Consider the following 16193-nt stretch of genomic DNA (forward strand, 5'->3'; position numbering starts at 1 on the left):
ACATTCTGCCTCCAATCCTCCAGTGGAATACGTGTGTAAAGTTTCGTGTTAATAGGATGAGGTGTGTTTTTCTATCCAAGATGGCCGCCAAACCATGTGACTTGTGATGTCATAATTTTTACGATGTATGGAGACATGATGGAAGATGATAGTTGCAAATTTTCGCTTCGTTAGGTTATGTGATTCCAGAGAAAACATTATTTAATATTTTTCTTGAATCCAACATGGCTGCCAAACCATGTGACCTATCAATTCGAAAATATCAAAAGGCACCAGTTCACCACTTGCTTGATATGTGTACCAAATTTCGTAAATATATCTTGAGCGGATTTGTAGTTAAGCTCCGGAAACGAAATGCGACGGACGGACGGACGGAACCCATTTCTATATCCCCCGCCAACTTCGTTGGTTGGTGGGGGATAATAACGAACATTTAATCCCCACCCTGGCCCAAGCTCAGCTGCAATCTGGGCTTGGTGAAAGATAAGATAATGCTCCAGCAGTTTAGCAGGAATGATGTATACGACAAGGCCCTGAAGCCCAATGAAAATTTGGTCCATTGGATCAACAGGGCCCATGCCATGGCAGCCATGCTAGAAATATGGGAAAAATTTGGACCTCTGTATCTATGAAACCACACCAAGGAAAAAAATTTAACTTGGCACATGGCAAGTACTCCTCATGGGGAATAAAGGTGATTTCAAAAAATTACCCCTGTGCGGGAGTGACGGTCATCTCTGCGAGAAAATATATAGCCTCCTGAAGTTAGGGCAGTTTTTGCAAACTTTGAAGTCACGTGATGCGAAAACGAAAGCGAATATCGAAAATCCGGCCTGACCAAATTTTGATATTGTCCCATAGATTCATATGCCACAATCAAATTCAAGATCGCTTGAGAAATGTAGGAGGAGAGAGATTTTGAAAATCGTCATTTTCGCATTTTTTGCCAACTTTGAAGTCACGTGACACGAAAACAAAAGCGAATATCAAAAATCCAGCCCCACCAAATTTAAATATTGTCCCATAGATTTATATGCCACAATCAAATTAAAGATCGCTTGAGAAATGTAGGAGATAGATTTTGAAAATCGTCATTTTCGCATGAAAAATCGTCATTTTCGCATGAAAAATCGTCATTTTCGCATTTTTTGCCAACTTTGAAGTCACGTGCCACGAAAACGAAAGCGAATATCGAAAATCCGGCCTGACCAAATTTTGATATTGTCCCATAGATTCATATGCCACAATCAAATTCAAGATTGCTTGAGAAATGTAGGAGGAGATAGATTTTGAAAATCATCATTTTCGCATTTTTTACCAACTTTGAAGTCATGTGACACGAAAACGAAAGCGAATATCGAAAATCCAGCCCGACTAAATTTAGATATTGTCCCATAGATTCATATGCCACAATCAAATTCAAGATCGCTTGAGAAATGTAGGAGGAGATAGAATTTGAAAAATCGTCATTTTCGCAACTTCAAAGGCCTCGTGACCTTGACCTTCGGTGACCTTGAAAGCCATACCATCGTGTACATCTCATCGACCTCTATCAGGATCACTAATGACCAGATCTCCCGCTTCAACTTCATTGTGGACGGACGGACGGATCGTCACCTCTCCTCTCAACACCAATATTATTAGGTCATGCTCGAAGAGATGACCTAAAAATTAAATCATGGGTGCCTTCATTATGACGTCATAATTGCACATGTAGAATGTTACATCTGATTAGTATGAGTCTTTGAGGGTCATCTCAGGATAAATTGTTCCACAGAAAAAAAATTGATTATGTCCTCAGTCACGTGATTCGGCGACCATTTTGTTTTTAAAGAAAACGTTCAAAAATCTTCTTCTCTGAAGTGGCTGAACAGTGGCGGATCTAGAGGGGGGGTTGGGCGGGTTGCAACCCCCCAACACCCCCTCTAGATCCACCACTGCTGAACAGATCGAGGCAACACTTTACACATATGACCGCCTATGAAGAACAAAAGGTTCACACATGACATCATAGGTCACATGGTTTGGCAGCCATATTGGATTTACCTTAGAATCTATAAAATTCTTCTTCTCTAGAACGGCCGGACAGATTGAGGTGAAACTTCACCCAAATGTTCTCCAAGCCATGGGTGTACAAGTTTGTTAATGAATAATTGATAGGTCACATGGTTTGGCAGCCATATTGGATTGAAGACAAATATTTAAAAATGTTTTCTCAGGAACTGCTCAACTAATCAAAGTGAAACTTCACAATTATGATCTCGTAGTGATGGAGAATAAATGTTTTAAATTTCGACTTGAACAGATGCATGGTCTGGCAGGCAGAATTTTTTTTTTGTTTTTGTTACGAGTTATTTTAATTTTTATTGTTTTTTGAATAAGGCTCACTTGGCTGTGCATGGATGGGTTTGAGGGAAGAGGAGTAGCAGCTGAAATGTGAATCCTATCCAGGTTTCTTCTGATGACTTCATCTTTGCTTTTTGCTTGTTCGGGTTCCTTCTGGTTACTTCAATGCAGGACTGTACCTATTTGGTCTTCCATTTGATTTGAATATAATTCATTTTAATCCCATTCTAAATTAAATTGAATAATAATTTTTAAAACGTTGTGGGTCAGGGTCAGGTGTCCCATCAAAGTGGGGTTGGGACAAAGCGGGACATCTTGTTACCCGGTCGTCACTGCCAGCAGTTATAAAGTGGCAGTTCTAATTATGTCTCTGTTTAATTACATAACACACCAGTACACAAATGCCACATAAAATACACCACACAAAAAAAAGTCCTGACGAGGGTCGGCAATCGCTGATTGCTCTTTTTCTTGTTCAATGTGTGGGCTGACAGTATAGCTCACAGTTCACATACTCGCTTCTGAATCATCCTGTTTGGGTTTGATTGCCGACCAGACTTACGTCCCTATCCAAAGGATGATGTGCTTCAAAATGCAGCACCGCTTCTCTTGGCATTTCATCAAAACGGATTTTTTTTATGAGTTAAGTCCAATTTCATTGGAGGTTCATCACAAACCTGACAAGTCGATGTTGGTGTCGACAAGTCGATGATGTTTTAGCTCTCATACGAGGCTCGACAAGGTATACAAAAAAAAGAAAAGAAAAAGTCATTGGTGAGTATGTGACCATAAGGCAGTGATTGAGCAACATCATATAATTAGCCAATTTTTAATTGAAAACCACCCTCCACCCCCCCCCCACCCAGAAATCCACCATATTTGCTTATTCTATAGGGTAGGTTGGTTTACTTGAGAGAATTAGTCCGAAGGAGATGTCATAGACAATGTTTACTGCTCACAGTGGGCTTCTCAGAAAGAAGGACCATAACTCACTTTAAACAGGATGTCTGTGCACATTGCCTTCCCATGAGTGATGATCGGCTCTTGATCCTCCCCCTTTCCATCCCAGCAATCGAGCTCCACACACCTAGCACACATCATGTCACACATTGCAAGTAACTCTCTGCATCCATCAGTCTTAGCAAGCCCTCCCGTAAGAAGCCACTTCCTGCTTCCTTTTTGGTGTCTCATGTTCATGGAATAACTTATACATGAAGGGTATTCAGACTGTTTTTTTATACCAGTGTAGTTATTCACAAATTACAAGGATGTCAGGAGACAATGGATGAATAAATATAGTGTCTGGGATTCCAGTCTCACGAGCTGTGAGCACAGATTGGAGCATCATACAGGCCAAATGTTGCCCCCTTAGTCTTAAAACAGAACAACAACTAAAACATTTTTCATTATCAAGTGAAATATATCAAAAACGTAGCTTATACTCTACATAATGGTCAGCACATTGCTGTCTAGTCTTTGTTACCAAGGTTTTTGATGATAGTAAGAGTTAAAACCCACCAAACAAGTTGCACACTGAGATAGCATTGTAGTGTACTTTTCATCGGTGCCAATATGTTAGTACTTTTACATCATCAACTTTGTTCCATTTACTTATCCAACCAATGGCAGTAGAGTAGGTGTAGTTTTGTATCTGGTTTCAAACCAATAATTTTGTCCCACTCTACTATTAGGCTATTGGACCTCCCCCTCGAGATAGGAGGGGAAGGAAGGCTTTAACGGAAGTGTAAAAACACTTCCCTGCCTGTCAACTCACTATTTACACATTGTGGAAATGCCTTATGGACTTGAGTTTCACTGGAGTTAAAGTAAAGTTCACTGGAGTTAAACCGTGTTCGCGGACCTATCCTCCTGCAGCACATTGCTCTCTGCACCTACAGCTTCATACCACGTGCCGTGTTGCAGCTCTTTCTTGAGTGGGTTTTCACTCCTTTCAACTGCGGGACTACTATCATCAAATCCATTTTTGTGAGCTGCTTATTCCCATGGGCACTGACCATTTATGACACCTGAGTCAACAAATGGATCATATTATTTTGTAGACACGACGCTGAATTGGTCCACTGGTGATACGTCATTTCTTGCTTCTTATTGAATTTGTGACTGTATTCACCCACACTCAAGCTTAACAGCTTATGGGACACTGCTCAGACTGGAAGAAGTCATCAACCTTTAGCGGTAAGTAGAAGTCGATAACTCGATTTTCTATAGCATCTTGCATTTATACAAAACATCCGGGCTGGACCATTACCTGCAGCCAGCAAGAAGCACCTGGCGGTAGATCTCGACCAAGGACTTTCCACCAAACTGGCGGCCTGTGAGGTAGGTGTTGTGTGAGGAGTTGATGTAGTAGTGTGCTAATGGTTGTTCCATGTTCTCCCACAGTTCCAGACGGTCCAAGTGCACGGGTGCATTCTCATCTGACATTAAGTAGCGGCAAAGCCCATCACATGAAAGCCAACCTGTTCAGCAGACAAGATCAAAGTTTACGCCTAGATCAAAGTACTTGGTAAACTCATTCCGTTATTGAAATGGAGTTATCGGTCAGGCTTGTGCCACAAATCAAACTGTAACAATGAAGCTTTTAGGATGTCAATATTTTAGTGTCTGACTTATTGGTATGAATACATGTGAAGTGAATGAAGCTAAGTAGGGTGGAACCCACTTCGTACCTGAGTTAGAGATTTAAATGGAAAGCCCAGTATGGCGAGCTGAGAGAGAGGCAAGATAGCTTCGTTGGCATGCGTACTTACCCCTGAGCCATTGGGTTTGACCTCTCGCTGGGAAGTCAAATCTGACTAAAGGTCTGTCTGTGTCTGTCTGTCTGTCTCTGTCTGTCTCTGTCTGTCTCTCTCTCACCATACATACTCCTTCTCTTCGCGAAATAGCTCACCAACCATTTGCCATCCATCCAAGAGACGGCACAGACATTGATGAATCAGCCTGCCTGTGAAACACCAGAATGACAGTTTGTAGCTGGGTCTGGATTCAAATCCAGGCCAGCCCGACTAAAGGTTTAGCTTTATCTCAAAGGAATTAGTCCTTCAAGTTGGGACGTAAAGTCGGCTGTTCCATCTGAATTTTAGGGTGTGGAAATTAACTATATCACACCTTTCAATATAAAGAGCAAACCGCCTTGGCCAAATCCCACAGTTGTAATTAGCTGTGTAATTAACACGAACAGCAGAAGGTATAAGTCCTGGGATATGGCTAAGCTACAAGCATAATGGGCCAGATGGCCCCCTGTGCTAAGTCTCCTTGAATATGTACGTTTATCTCACAGTTAACCTACATTTAATGTCCACGAGGTGAAACATCCACATTCTCTCAGGATTTGTAGAGCATTGTAGATGTAATGTGGATGTAATGTGTAGTAACAGCTGTGGTTCCCAAAAAGCAGTCAATCACCTACAACACAATTTCACAAGATACTTTGTTACCTTTGCCACCAATGGCAGACTGAGATAGTTTTCACCCTTGTCTGTATGTTTGTTACTCGTGAAAATTGAAGATTTTTCAAGTGTATTGATTGGTCATGTCATGGATTATTCTGATTATTACTTACAAAATCGAAGATTTTTCATGTATATTGATTGGTCATGTCATGCGATATTCTGACTATTACTTACAAAATCGAAGATTTTTCATGTATATTGATTGGTCATGTCATGCGATATTCTGACTATTACTTACAAAATTGAAGATTTTTCATGTATATTGATTGGTCCTGTCATGCGTTATTCTGATTATTACTACCAAAATCGAAGATTTTTCATGTATATTGATTGGTCCTGTCATGCGTTATTCTGATTATTACTTACAAAATCGAAGATTTTTCATGTATATTGATTGGTCCTGTCATGCGTTATTCTGATTATTACTTACAAAATCGAAGATTTTTCATGTATATTGATTGGTCATGTCATGCGATATTCTGATTATTACTTACAAAATCGAAGATTTTTCATGTATATTGATTGGTCATGTCATGCATTATTCTGATTATTACTTACAAAATCGAAGATTTTTCATGTATATTGATTGGTCATGTCATGCGATATTCTGATTATTACTTACAAAATCGAAGATTTTTCATGTATATTGATTGGTCATGTCATGCGATATTCTGATTATTACTTACAAAATCGAAGATTTTTCATGTATATTGATTGGCCATGTCATGCATTATTCTGATTATTACTTACAAAATCAAAGATTTTTCATGTATATTGATTGGTCCTGTCATGCGTTATTCTGATTATTACTACCAAAATCGAAGATTTTTCATGTATATTGATTGGTCTTGTCATGCGTTATTCTGATTATTACTACCAAAATCGAAGATTTTTCATGTATATTGATTGGTCCTGTCATGCGTTATCTGATTATTACTACCAAAATCGAAGATTTTTCATGTATATTGATTGGTCCTGTCATGCGTTATCTGATTATTACTACCAAAATCGAAGATTTTTCATGTATATTGATTGGTCATGTCATGCGTTATCTGATTATTACTACCAAAATCGAAGATTTTTCATGTATATTGATTGGTCATGTCATGCGTTATCTGATTATTACTACCAAAATCGAAGATTTTTCATGTATATTGATTGGTCATGTCATGCGTTATTCTGATTATTACTACCAAAATCGAAGATTTTTCATGTATATTGATTGGTCCTGTCATGCGTTATCTGATTATTACTACCAAAATCGAAGATTTTTCATGTATATTGATTGGTCCTGTCATGCGTTATCTGATTATTACTACCAAAATCGAAGATTTTTCATGTATATTGATTGGTCATGTCATGCGTTATCTGATTATTACTACCAAAATCGAAGATTTTTCATGTATATTGATTGGTCATGTCATGCGTTATCTGATTATTACTTACAAAATCAAAGATTTTTCATGTATATTGATTGGTCATGTCATGCGTTATTCTGATTATTACTACCAAAATCGAAGATTTTTCATGTATATTGATTGGTCATGTCATGCGTTATCTGATTATTACTACCAAAATCGAAGATTTTTCATGTATATTGATTGGTCATGTCATGCGTTATCTGATTATTACTACCAAAATCGAAGATTTTTCATGTATATTGATTGGTCCTGTCATGTGTTATTCTGATTATTACTTACAAAATCGAAGATTTTTCATGTATATTGATTGGTCATGTCATGCGTTATTCTGATTATTACTACCAAAATCGAAGATTTTTCATGTATATTGATTGGTCCTGTCATGCGTTATCTGATTATTACTACCAAAATCGAAGATTTTTCATGTATATTGATTGGTCCTGTCATGTGTTATTCTGATTATTACTTACAAAATCGAAGATTTTTCATGTATATTGATTGGTCATGTCATGCGTTATTCTGATTATTACTTACAAAATCGAAGATTTTTCATGTATATATTGGTCAGTCGATTTTCATATTCTGTCTGTTTGTCTGTCAATCGCCGACAGGTCACAATTCTAAACCGATCGACTTGAAACTTTACGAAGTAGTCGAAGTAGTCTCAACTGAGAAGCCGATTGATTTTGAGGTCAAAGGTCATCTTGAGGTCAAATTTCTGAAATCGTCATTTTTCATCTGATTGTCTTGAAAGTTGAACAGGATTTTCATATCAGCTTACTAAATTCAACCACCAATTATTTTTGAGATCAACCTTGGCCAAAAGTTCAACATAGGCCAAAGGTCAACAACTTAGGTGAGATTTCTAAAATCCTCAATTTTCATCTGATTGACTTGAAATTTGAAGTGGATTAATATTTTAGGTCAGTGAGTTCAACCAGCCAATTATTTTTGAGGTCAACATTGACCAAAAGGTCAACATCGGCCAAAGGTCAACAACTGAGGTGAGATTTCTAAAATTCTCAATTGTCATCTGGTTGACTTGAAATTTGAAGAGGATTGGCATATCATATGCTGGTGTTGGCTTAATGATTTGGGTGGTGGGATTGGGATGCTTGGGTCCTGAGTTCAAATCCTGCTTGGCTGTTGAATTAATACCAGGTGGGGTTGATTCAGCTTGTCATCCTGAGTTCGGCAAAATGAGTATCATCAAAATGAGTCAACATATGCCAAAAATTTGACACAGGCCGAATTTCTAAAATTGTCAATTTTCATCCGATTGACCTGAAATTTGAAGGCGATTTGCATATTTGGTCATTGAATTAGACCACCAATTATTTTTAAGGTCAAATTTGTTTCATGGATTTTGCAAGTGTCGTGCTATGCACAACATCTTTTTTGTTTGTTTGTCTGTTTGTGAAAAGGATATCTCAAAAAGTTGTGGACAGATTTGGATGAAACTTGGTGGATAGGTTGGGTGCATGACAAGGACGAATTGATTAGATTTTAGTGAAGATGCAATTCCGAATTATATAATTTTTAAACTTGTTCTTCACCATTGAGAGATAGGGTCAAAAATGATATACTGTACCGCTTGATATCTCAAAAAGTTATGGATGGATTCGGATTAAATTTTGTGATCCGGATCCGAACGCAAAGAAAGACGAAAAAGATATGGATCTGGAAACAAGAAATTTGATATTGATACAGTTCTGCGAAACCAGCACTCCCCCAAAGAAATGGCATACAACATATAGTGGGTCCTCACATAGTTATTTAATTAGCATTCATTTTAGATAGCCATTTCCCTTATGTGTTGTGGGTTTATGGGACAATATGCATTGCGTGGGCCTTAGGTCATGTTTTTCGTTCCATTCTTTACCCATCTTTCATTCTTTACATTATTTTGCTTTGCTCTGTATGACGATCCTTCACGCATGCTTGCACACCAATGAACATAGCAACAGGGGTGAGTCATTTGTATATGCGCACAATTTCCCATTTAAATCATGTGCCATTATCCAACAAATATTTCACATCAGACTTCACTAGACATAAATCTCAATGTTGCAGATACTCGTGTCTGGACGTTCTAGCATCTATCTTGGGGCGTGAACATGCGCGAGAGACTGTTCGACATTGTACGTATAGCCCTCGTGCTCCGCTCAATTTCATGAAGAGTTCAGGGTGAGTGAGGCCATTTCCACTGCAGAATCCTCGCATGCGGCGGAACTAGCACCGGGGTAATCATCCATACACCACTGAGGGTGCTGGGAAATACCCATAGCTCTGCCTGATTCTCTCTCAAGCACCACCCCCACCAGAAGAGTATAAAGGGCTGTGTATCCCGCACATGAGGTAGCTCTCAGTTGTCTGGCTCAGCTCGGCTTGGTTCTCTGGCTGCATGTTTTTGGGGTCACAGTGCGGTGAACAACGGAGCGAGTGGAATAGAGTGGAATGGAGCCCACAGAGCGGAGTGTGGAACAAGTGGGAAAGCCAGATGCCAGACCGGGCACAGTTTAGACAACCTTCGTATTTACATGTACAGACCTCTTTATACTTCACTTTAGGAGTATCTTCTCACACGTTCCTTGTTTTGTTTCCAACCCCCCTTGATCCACGTCTTTCTGTGCTGTATCACATGGTTGGGTTTTCGTATATCATGGCTCGCCCGCTAGGGGTGGCAGCGATGTACATCCGGGCGCGCAATAAAGCGGAGTTACTGCAAACGCTCTCACTCTCCATGTTCCGCTACACCTCGGACATTACAGTTGGCTGACTAGGATGGTTAGTAGAAGAGTCACGGCGCACAGACAGGTGACCATTTTCGTCGGAGACTACTTCGAATTGTTTTCGGAACAATTGGGGCGCTATTTCCACGTGAATGATGTGGTCGACGGAAGCAAGCAAAAGTCGATCTTGCTCGCCTCGCTATCGACGGAACATTATCGACTGCTGAGTGATTTGGTGGCGCCGGACAAGCCCCGTGATGACAGGCTGTCGTTTCAGGACATTGTGCAGAAGATGAAAGCACACATGGCACCGGGGAAGTCATTACAGCTGGCTCGTTACCAGTTCGATCGCCTCGCGAAAGGTACGGGGGAGCGCGTCGCGGATTTCGTCTCGCGAGTGAAGCATTCGTCCGTGGCCTGCAAGTTCACAGAGGGGGAGCGTCCGGCTCGGCTCAGAGATCGCTTTATTTCTGGTTTACAAGATGCAAAAATGGTTTCGTCGATTCTACGGCTGAAGGGTGAAGCCATTACGTTCACCTCAGCGGTCGACACTGCTACGGCTGTCGAGCAGACTCTCGGAGATGTTCGGGCCATCACGGCTGTGGCATGCCAGATGGCCCGGGGGCCCACGCGGTGTCGCGAGCGCCTCGGGACGCATGCGCGACCTTCGGTGCGGGCCGGGGCCAGACGTCGCCGCGCGGCCGCACGAGCGGCGGGGTGACCCCACGGACGTGTTTGGGATGCGGAGGTCGACACCTGCGGCGTGTGTGCCCGTATAAAAAACCGGGTGTTTACATTGTCGCAAGGTGGGTCATCTGAAGCGTGTGTGCCGTGGGGTGTTGGCCACCGATAAGGTCATGGACGGCAATGTGCGGGGCGACCCCAGCGACCCGGGGCGGAACCGGCAGCCGATGATGAGCCTGTTTTCAATTGGTTCTGCGGCGGCACGCCTGATGACGGTGGAAATCGAAGTGAACAAAACACCGATCACGTTTCAGGTTGATACGGGAGCGGCGGTGTCGATCATCAGCGAACAGACCGCACGTAGACTCAACGGCCTGAGGCTTATCAGGTCAAACCTCACACTGTACACGTACACCCGTGAGAGGATAACGCCCATCAGGATGGCAGACGTGTCTGTGGGGTACCAAGGCCAGGTCACCACGCTTCCGTTGTATGTCGTGCGGGGGAGGGGTCCGTCTCTCCTAGGCCGGGACTGGATGACCCGCGTCAGGCTAGATTGGGCCGCCGTTCACCTTGTGCAACCCGTGCCGAGCCGATGGGAGGATCAGTTGGAGAAGATTATTCAAAGACATCAAGGTTTGTTTTCCGACGACCTTGGGAAACTCAAGGACGTGCAGGTAAAGCTCTTCCTGAAGGAGGTGGTGGTTCCTCGCTTTTGTAAACCACGACCGGTGCCGTATGCCCTGCGGGACAAGGTCAAGGGTGAACTGGATAGGCTGAAGGCCTGTGGGGTGATGGAACGGGTGTCGTACTCAGATTGGGCCACCCCGGTCGTCACGGTGCTGAAACGGAATGGAGACGTCCGATTGTGCGGGGACTTTAAGTCCACGGTTAACCCGGGGCTCAACGTGGAGCAATATCCACTGCCGTCAATCGATGAGATATATGCACGATTGGCGGGGAGTCAATACTTCACGAAGCTTGATCTGCGTGATGCATATTTTCACCTGCCGATGGATCCTGGGAGTAGCGACCTTTTGACAATCAACACGTGTCAAGGGCTCTATCGATATACCCGACTCTGTTTTGGGATTGCTTCGGCCCCCGCCTTGTGGCAGAAAGCCATGGATCAGATTTGTATTGGCCTGCCCGCTCAAACCTACTTGGACGATGTTCTCATTGCGGGGAAAACGGCAGACGAGCACCTTGCGAATATTGCCCAAGTGCTGACGAAGCTGGAAGCGTGCGGCCTGCGCTTGAACAGGGACAAGTGCGCGTTCTTCAAGCAGCGCTTGGAATACCTCAGGAACATCATCACGCCGGAGGGGTTGTTGAAAGGCCTTCGGAAGGTGGAGGAAATTCAGCACATGCCACCGCCGCGCGACAAGACACAGCTGCGCTCATTCATTGGTATGGCACAGTATTACCAAAGATTCGTGCGCGGGCTCAGCTCACAGCTTGCACCGTTAACGCGGTTGCTCAGGAAGGACGAGCGCTGGGCCTGAGGGCCTGCACACCAGGCAGCGTTCGACCACGTCAAGCGGCTGCTCACACAGGATACGGTCCTCGTGCACTACGAGCCTGCACGTCTGCTCTTATTGCCATGCGACAGCTCCGCATATGGCATCGGGGCAGTGCTCTCCCACAGGATGGACGATGGTTCCGAGCGGCCTGTTTGTTTTGCATCCCGGGCCCTGTCCACAGCAGAGCGGGAATATGCCCAGATCGAGCGTGAGGCTCTCAGCCCCGTCTGGGGTGTGCGGAGGTTTCATCAATACCTGCTGGGGCGGCATTTCTCTTTGCAGACGGATCACAAACCACTTCAATTCATCCTGAGACCCGAATGCGGGGTACGGGTGGTGGCGGCCGTGCGAATACAGCGGTGGTGTCAATTTCTTGCTGCTTCCAGCTACGATATTCAGTTCCGAAGCACCGAAAAGCATGCTAACTGTGACGGGCTCTCGCGCTTGCCTTGCGCGGAGGGTCCAGCTTCGTCTGAATCGGCCGACCGGGTTGATGTGTTCGCGCTGGGCCAAGCCCAAAGCGGGCCGATCACGGCCAAACAGGTCGCGGTGGAATCGGCTCATGATCCAGTGCTCGCCCGTGTCGTTCAGGCGATTTCTACGGGGAATTGGAGCAATCTACCTTCAACACCGGCATTTCAGCCTTTCGCGTCGCGTGAATCGGAGCTGTCGTTGGTCCAACGGTGTGTTATGTGGGGAATGAGAGCAGTGATTCCACCAAAGTTCAGGCAGCAGTGTTTGGAAGAACTACATGTCAGTCACCTTGGCATCATGAAGACCAAGAGTCTTGCTCGTAGCCTGTTGTGGTGGCCGTGGTTGGACAAAGACATTGAGCAGTTGGTTAAGCGTTGCACCACGTGTCAAACAGATGCTGATAACCCGCGTCGAGCTTCGGGACTATGGCCGACCCCAGGCAGGGCCTGGCAGAGGGTCCATGTGGATTTTGCGGGGCTGGTTAATGGCAAAATGTTTTTGATTGTGATCGATGCATTCTCTAAATGGCTGGAGGTTGTAGTAATGCAGCATACATCAGCAAACATTACGATAGAAAAACTGCGGACGATCTTTGCTAATAAAAGATTACCTGAGATTCTGGTCTCTGATAAAACTGATAATAATTATAATGGTCCGCAGTACATCGCAGGTGTATTTGATGAGTTTATGCGTCAAAATGGTATTCGACATCTGAGGTCCACACCGTATCATCCTGTGACGAACGGGCAGGCGGAATCGTTTGTTAAAATGTTGAAACGGGCTTTGTGAAGGGGGGGGGGGGTGTTGCACCTGTGCAGACGGTGGTTGATGTCTTTTTGCTCCAATACAGGAACGCTATTCATCCTGTCACGGGCGATTCTCCTGCCATTCGTCTCTATGGACGGGCATTGCGGTCCAGACTGGATTTGCTGTGACCTGGAGGGTCGGTGAGTGGGGCGGTGTCACGCCCGACACTGCTGCGCAGTTTTGATGTGGGACAGCGGGTAATGGTGCACGATTATTTCCACGGTTCCAAATGGGTGCCGGCTGTGGTCTCTGTGGTACTGGGGCCGGCGAATTGCATGGTGCGGACTGATGGTGGGGAGGTGTGGAAGCGGCACTTGGACCAAATGCATGATCGCTGTTCAGCGTCACCCCCCCCCTCCCCATGCCGAGCAATGTGGGACCCCCACCTGTGATGTCGCCGTGGCCAGGCGTTGTAACGCCAGGGCCGGAAGTGCCGACGCCCGCGGGGTGTTCACCTGATTCGGTCCTGCCCGAGGACGACGAGCAGGCTTGTCGGCCGGGGGCGGTTGTTGTTGCGGATGGGGCAAGTCCGGCGAGGGTGTCACCTTGACCTAGCCGGGAGGCGTCTGAGCCTGGGCCGTCTGGCGGCGCTGCCTGCCCAAGGAGGGTCAGGAAACGACCGCGGTACTTGGAGGATTTTGAATGTTGATTGGTTTCGTTTGGTCATGTTATAATTGTCATTTCATCATTGGAATTGTCATTTTACGAGGGGAGGAGTGTGCTGTATCACGTGGTTGGGTTTTCGTATATCATGACTCGCCCGCTAGGGGTGGCAGCGATGTACATCCGGGCGCGCAATAAAGCGGAGTTACTGCTAACGCTCTCACTCTCCATGTTCCGCTGCACCTCGGACATTACACTTTCCACCTTCCTTTCTGCACTTCATCTGCATATCAACGCACCCCTCACTGTGCCTCCCTTTGACCATAGACACCCTCAGTTTTGTCTCCCATCCTCAGTAACTGGGTTTGCATTGGTCCATTGATGTCGCTTGTTCATCAAAAGGTTGCCAATGCCTCATACTCGTACTCATACTCATACTCATACTCATATACTCATACTCATTCTCTCTCTCTCTCTCTCTCTCTCTCTCTCTCTCTCTCTCTCTCTCTCTCTCTCTCTCTCTCTCTCTCTCTCTCTCTCTCTCTCTCGACTTTCTAATTTCCTCCGGGAGTGATTCTGATGGCACCTGTTTTGTTTGTATAATTAAGATTGCATAAGATTAGGATTGGATTAACTCTGCACTGTGTCCTTTGTGTTTGTAAATAATTGCTTTTCTTTTGCTGCACCTCACCAATCCTTGCTTTCCCTGCTGTGTAGATATTTTGTATTAATCCCATTGCTTATTGTCCACATACCATTCCTCACCCTTGCTGTAAATAAACTTGCTTATTCTTGTGAATGTACCCAGTTTGTCATGTCTTTTCCTCCATTAGTCCAGCATAGTTCGCATGCAGTTTAGCCAGGAGGTTCTACCCTGCGTGGTTTGTTCTTGTTAGCCAGCGCACACTAATATCACTCAGTAGTAATCTGGGTGTGCATTGAGGGCACGAAACGCGCTTGGTGTGGCCATCAAAAGGTAAGGTATTCACGTGAAGTAGTGACACCCTGCCATGATCGGCAGTACCAATCAGCGTTCGTGGTTGCTTAACAACCCACCAGGCTGTGGAGTTATCTGTGACTGGTGGCCTCAGGACCAGGAGTTTGGCAGGAACTCCAGTACTTCCCCTCGTGACGATCCTCGAACCCGTAACAATATATATGGCATGATATTTCAAACCGTTGTGGACGGATTCGGATGAGATGGGTATGTGACAATAACAAACCAATTTGATTTTGGTTCAGGTCTAGATTCAGGCCTATCAGTGGGATACAAAATGTAAACCGCTCAGTCTGGAAGAAGTATGTGCTCTACCGAGTGCTGTTCTAGTTGTAACTTGATTTTGCATCAAGCCAGATGAGAAAATTTGACTTCCTGTCATGCTGTAATAAAAACCCTTAACGAGGCATAACTTGTGCAAGATTTCATAAAAACTCAAATAATGGAGTTCATTTGATCATTACTCTCAGTGTTCCCATGAAAAGTATAACTTGAGGCCATTAGAAGCAAGCTACTACAAGCGAGGGGACATTTTCCATTCTGTATTTAATCTGAACATAATCCAATGTTATTGTGTTCCATCCTCGTAAACATAATTATTGATAGATTGCTTTACCTGCATTTATAAAACACAGTAAATCGCTCTTAATCAAATCAAAACATGACAGGGTTGAGAATTATGCGAGGACATGTCCAACAAAACATGACTATCAAGAGCATTCTAAAGTCAGGTGACCCTGCAGTTGACAAGCTCGAACGTGATGACACAAGTGCTTGCAATAAAAGGCCTAATGCGAAATATATTGGAAAACGATGATGATCCAAAAAGTATAAGAATCAAGCAGGAGAGCAAGGCTGACATTCCACTTGAATGCGGCACAAAGTGTAACTTGTCGGAAAAAGAGTTCAATGCTAAATGGTGTGATTGCACTGAAGGAATGAGTGATGTACACCATCCTGAGTTAACTTTGAGTGATGTCACGACGATAAGTAGATAGCAAAAACAATAAAAAGGTACCGTTTTTTCTGAAGTCTTCAGAAGGCTCATACGTGTTGATCAGCTGCTGTGCCCATTTGCAGTCGTACATCGGGAAGAGGATCTCATTGAGGCGTGGGTCCCTCTGATACTGAGA

At 44.1% G+C, this 16193-nt stretch overlaps 1 protein-coding gene across 4 annotated transcripts in view; it reads right to left on the minus strand.

Annotated features, from left to right (window-relative positions):
- The window catches only part of LOC147012100 (1-phosphatidylinositol 4,5-bisphosphate phosphodiesterase beta-4-like), a 203532-nt gene that overhangs the window by 86034 nt on the left and 101305 nt on the right, over nucleotides 1-16193 (minus strand). For all 4 annotated transcript variants that reach the window (XM_085858348.1, XM_085858349.1, XM_085858346.1 and 1 more), the window contains exons 11-13: nucleotides 16079-16187; nucleotides 4616-4826; nucleotides 3340-3433 (exon numbers count right to left, since the gene is read on the minus strand). In XM_085858348.1, the coding sequence (XP_085714474.1) occupies nucleotides 3340-3433; nucleotides 4616-4826; nucleotides 16079-16187 (414 nt within the window). The remainder of the gene's footprint in view (nucleotides 1-3339; nucleotides 3434-4615; nucleotides 4827-16078; nucleotides 16188-16193) is intronic.

The sequence above is a fragment of the Eptatretus burgeri genome, chromosome 15 (assembly GCF_056783735.1).
Source record: "Eptatretus burgeri isolate ZD-2024b chromosome 15, Ebu_testis_v1, whole genome shotgun sequence".
Lineage (NCBI taxonomy): Eukaryota > Metazoa > Chordata > Myxini > Myxiniformes > Myxinidae > Eptatretus > Eptatretus burgeri.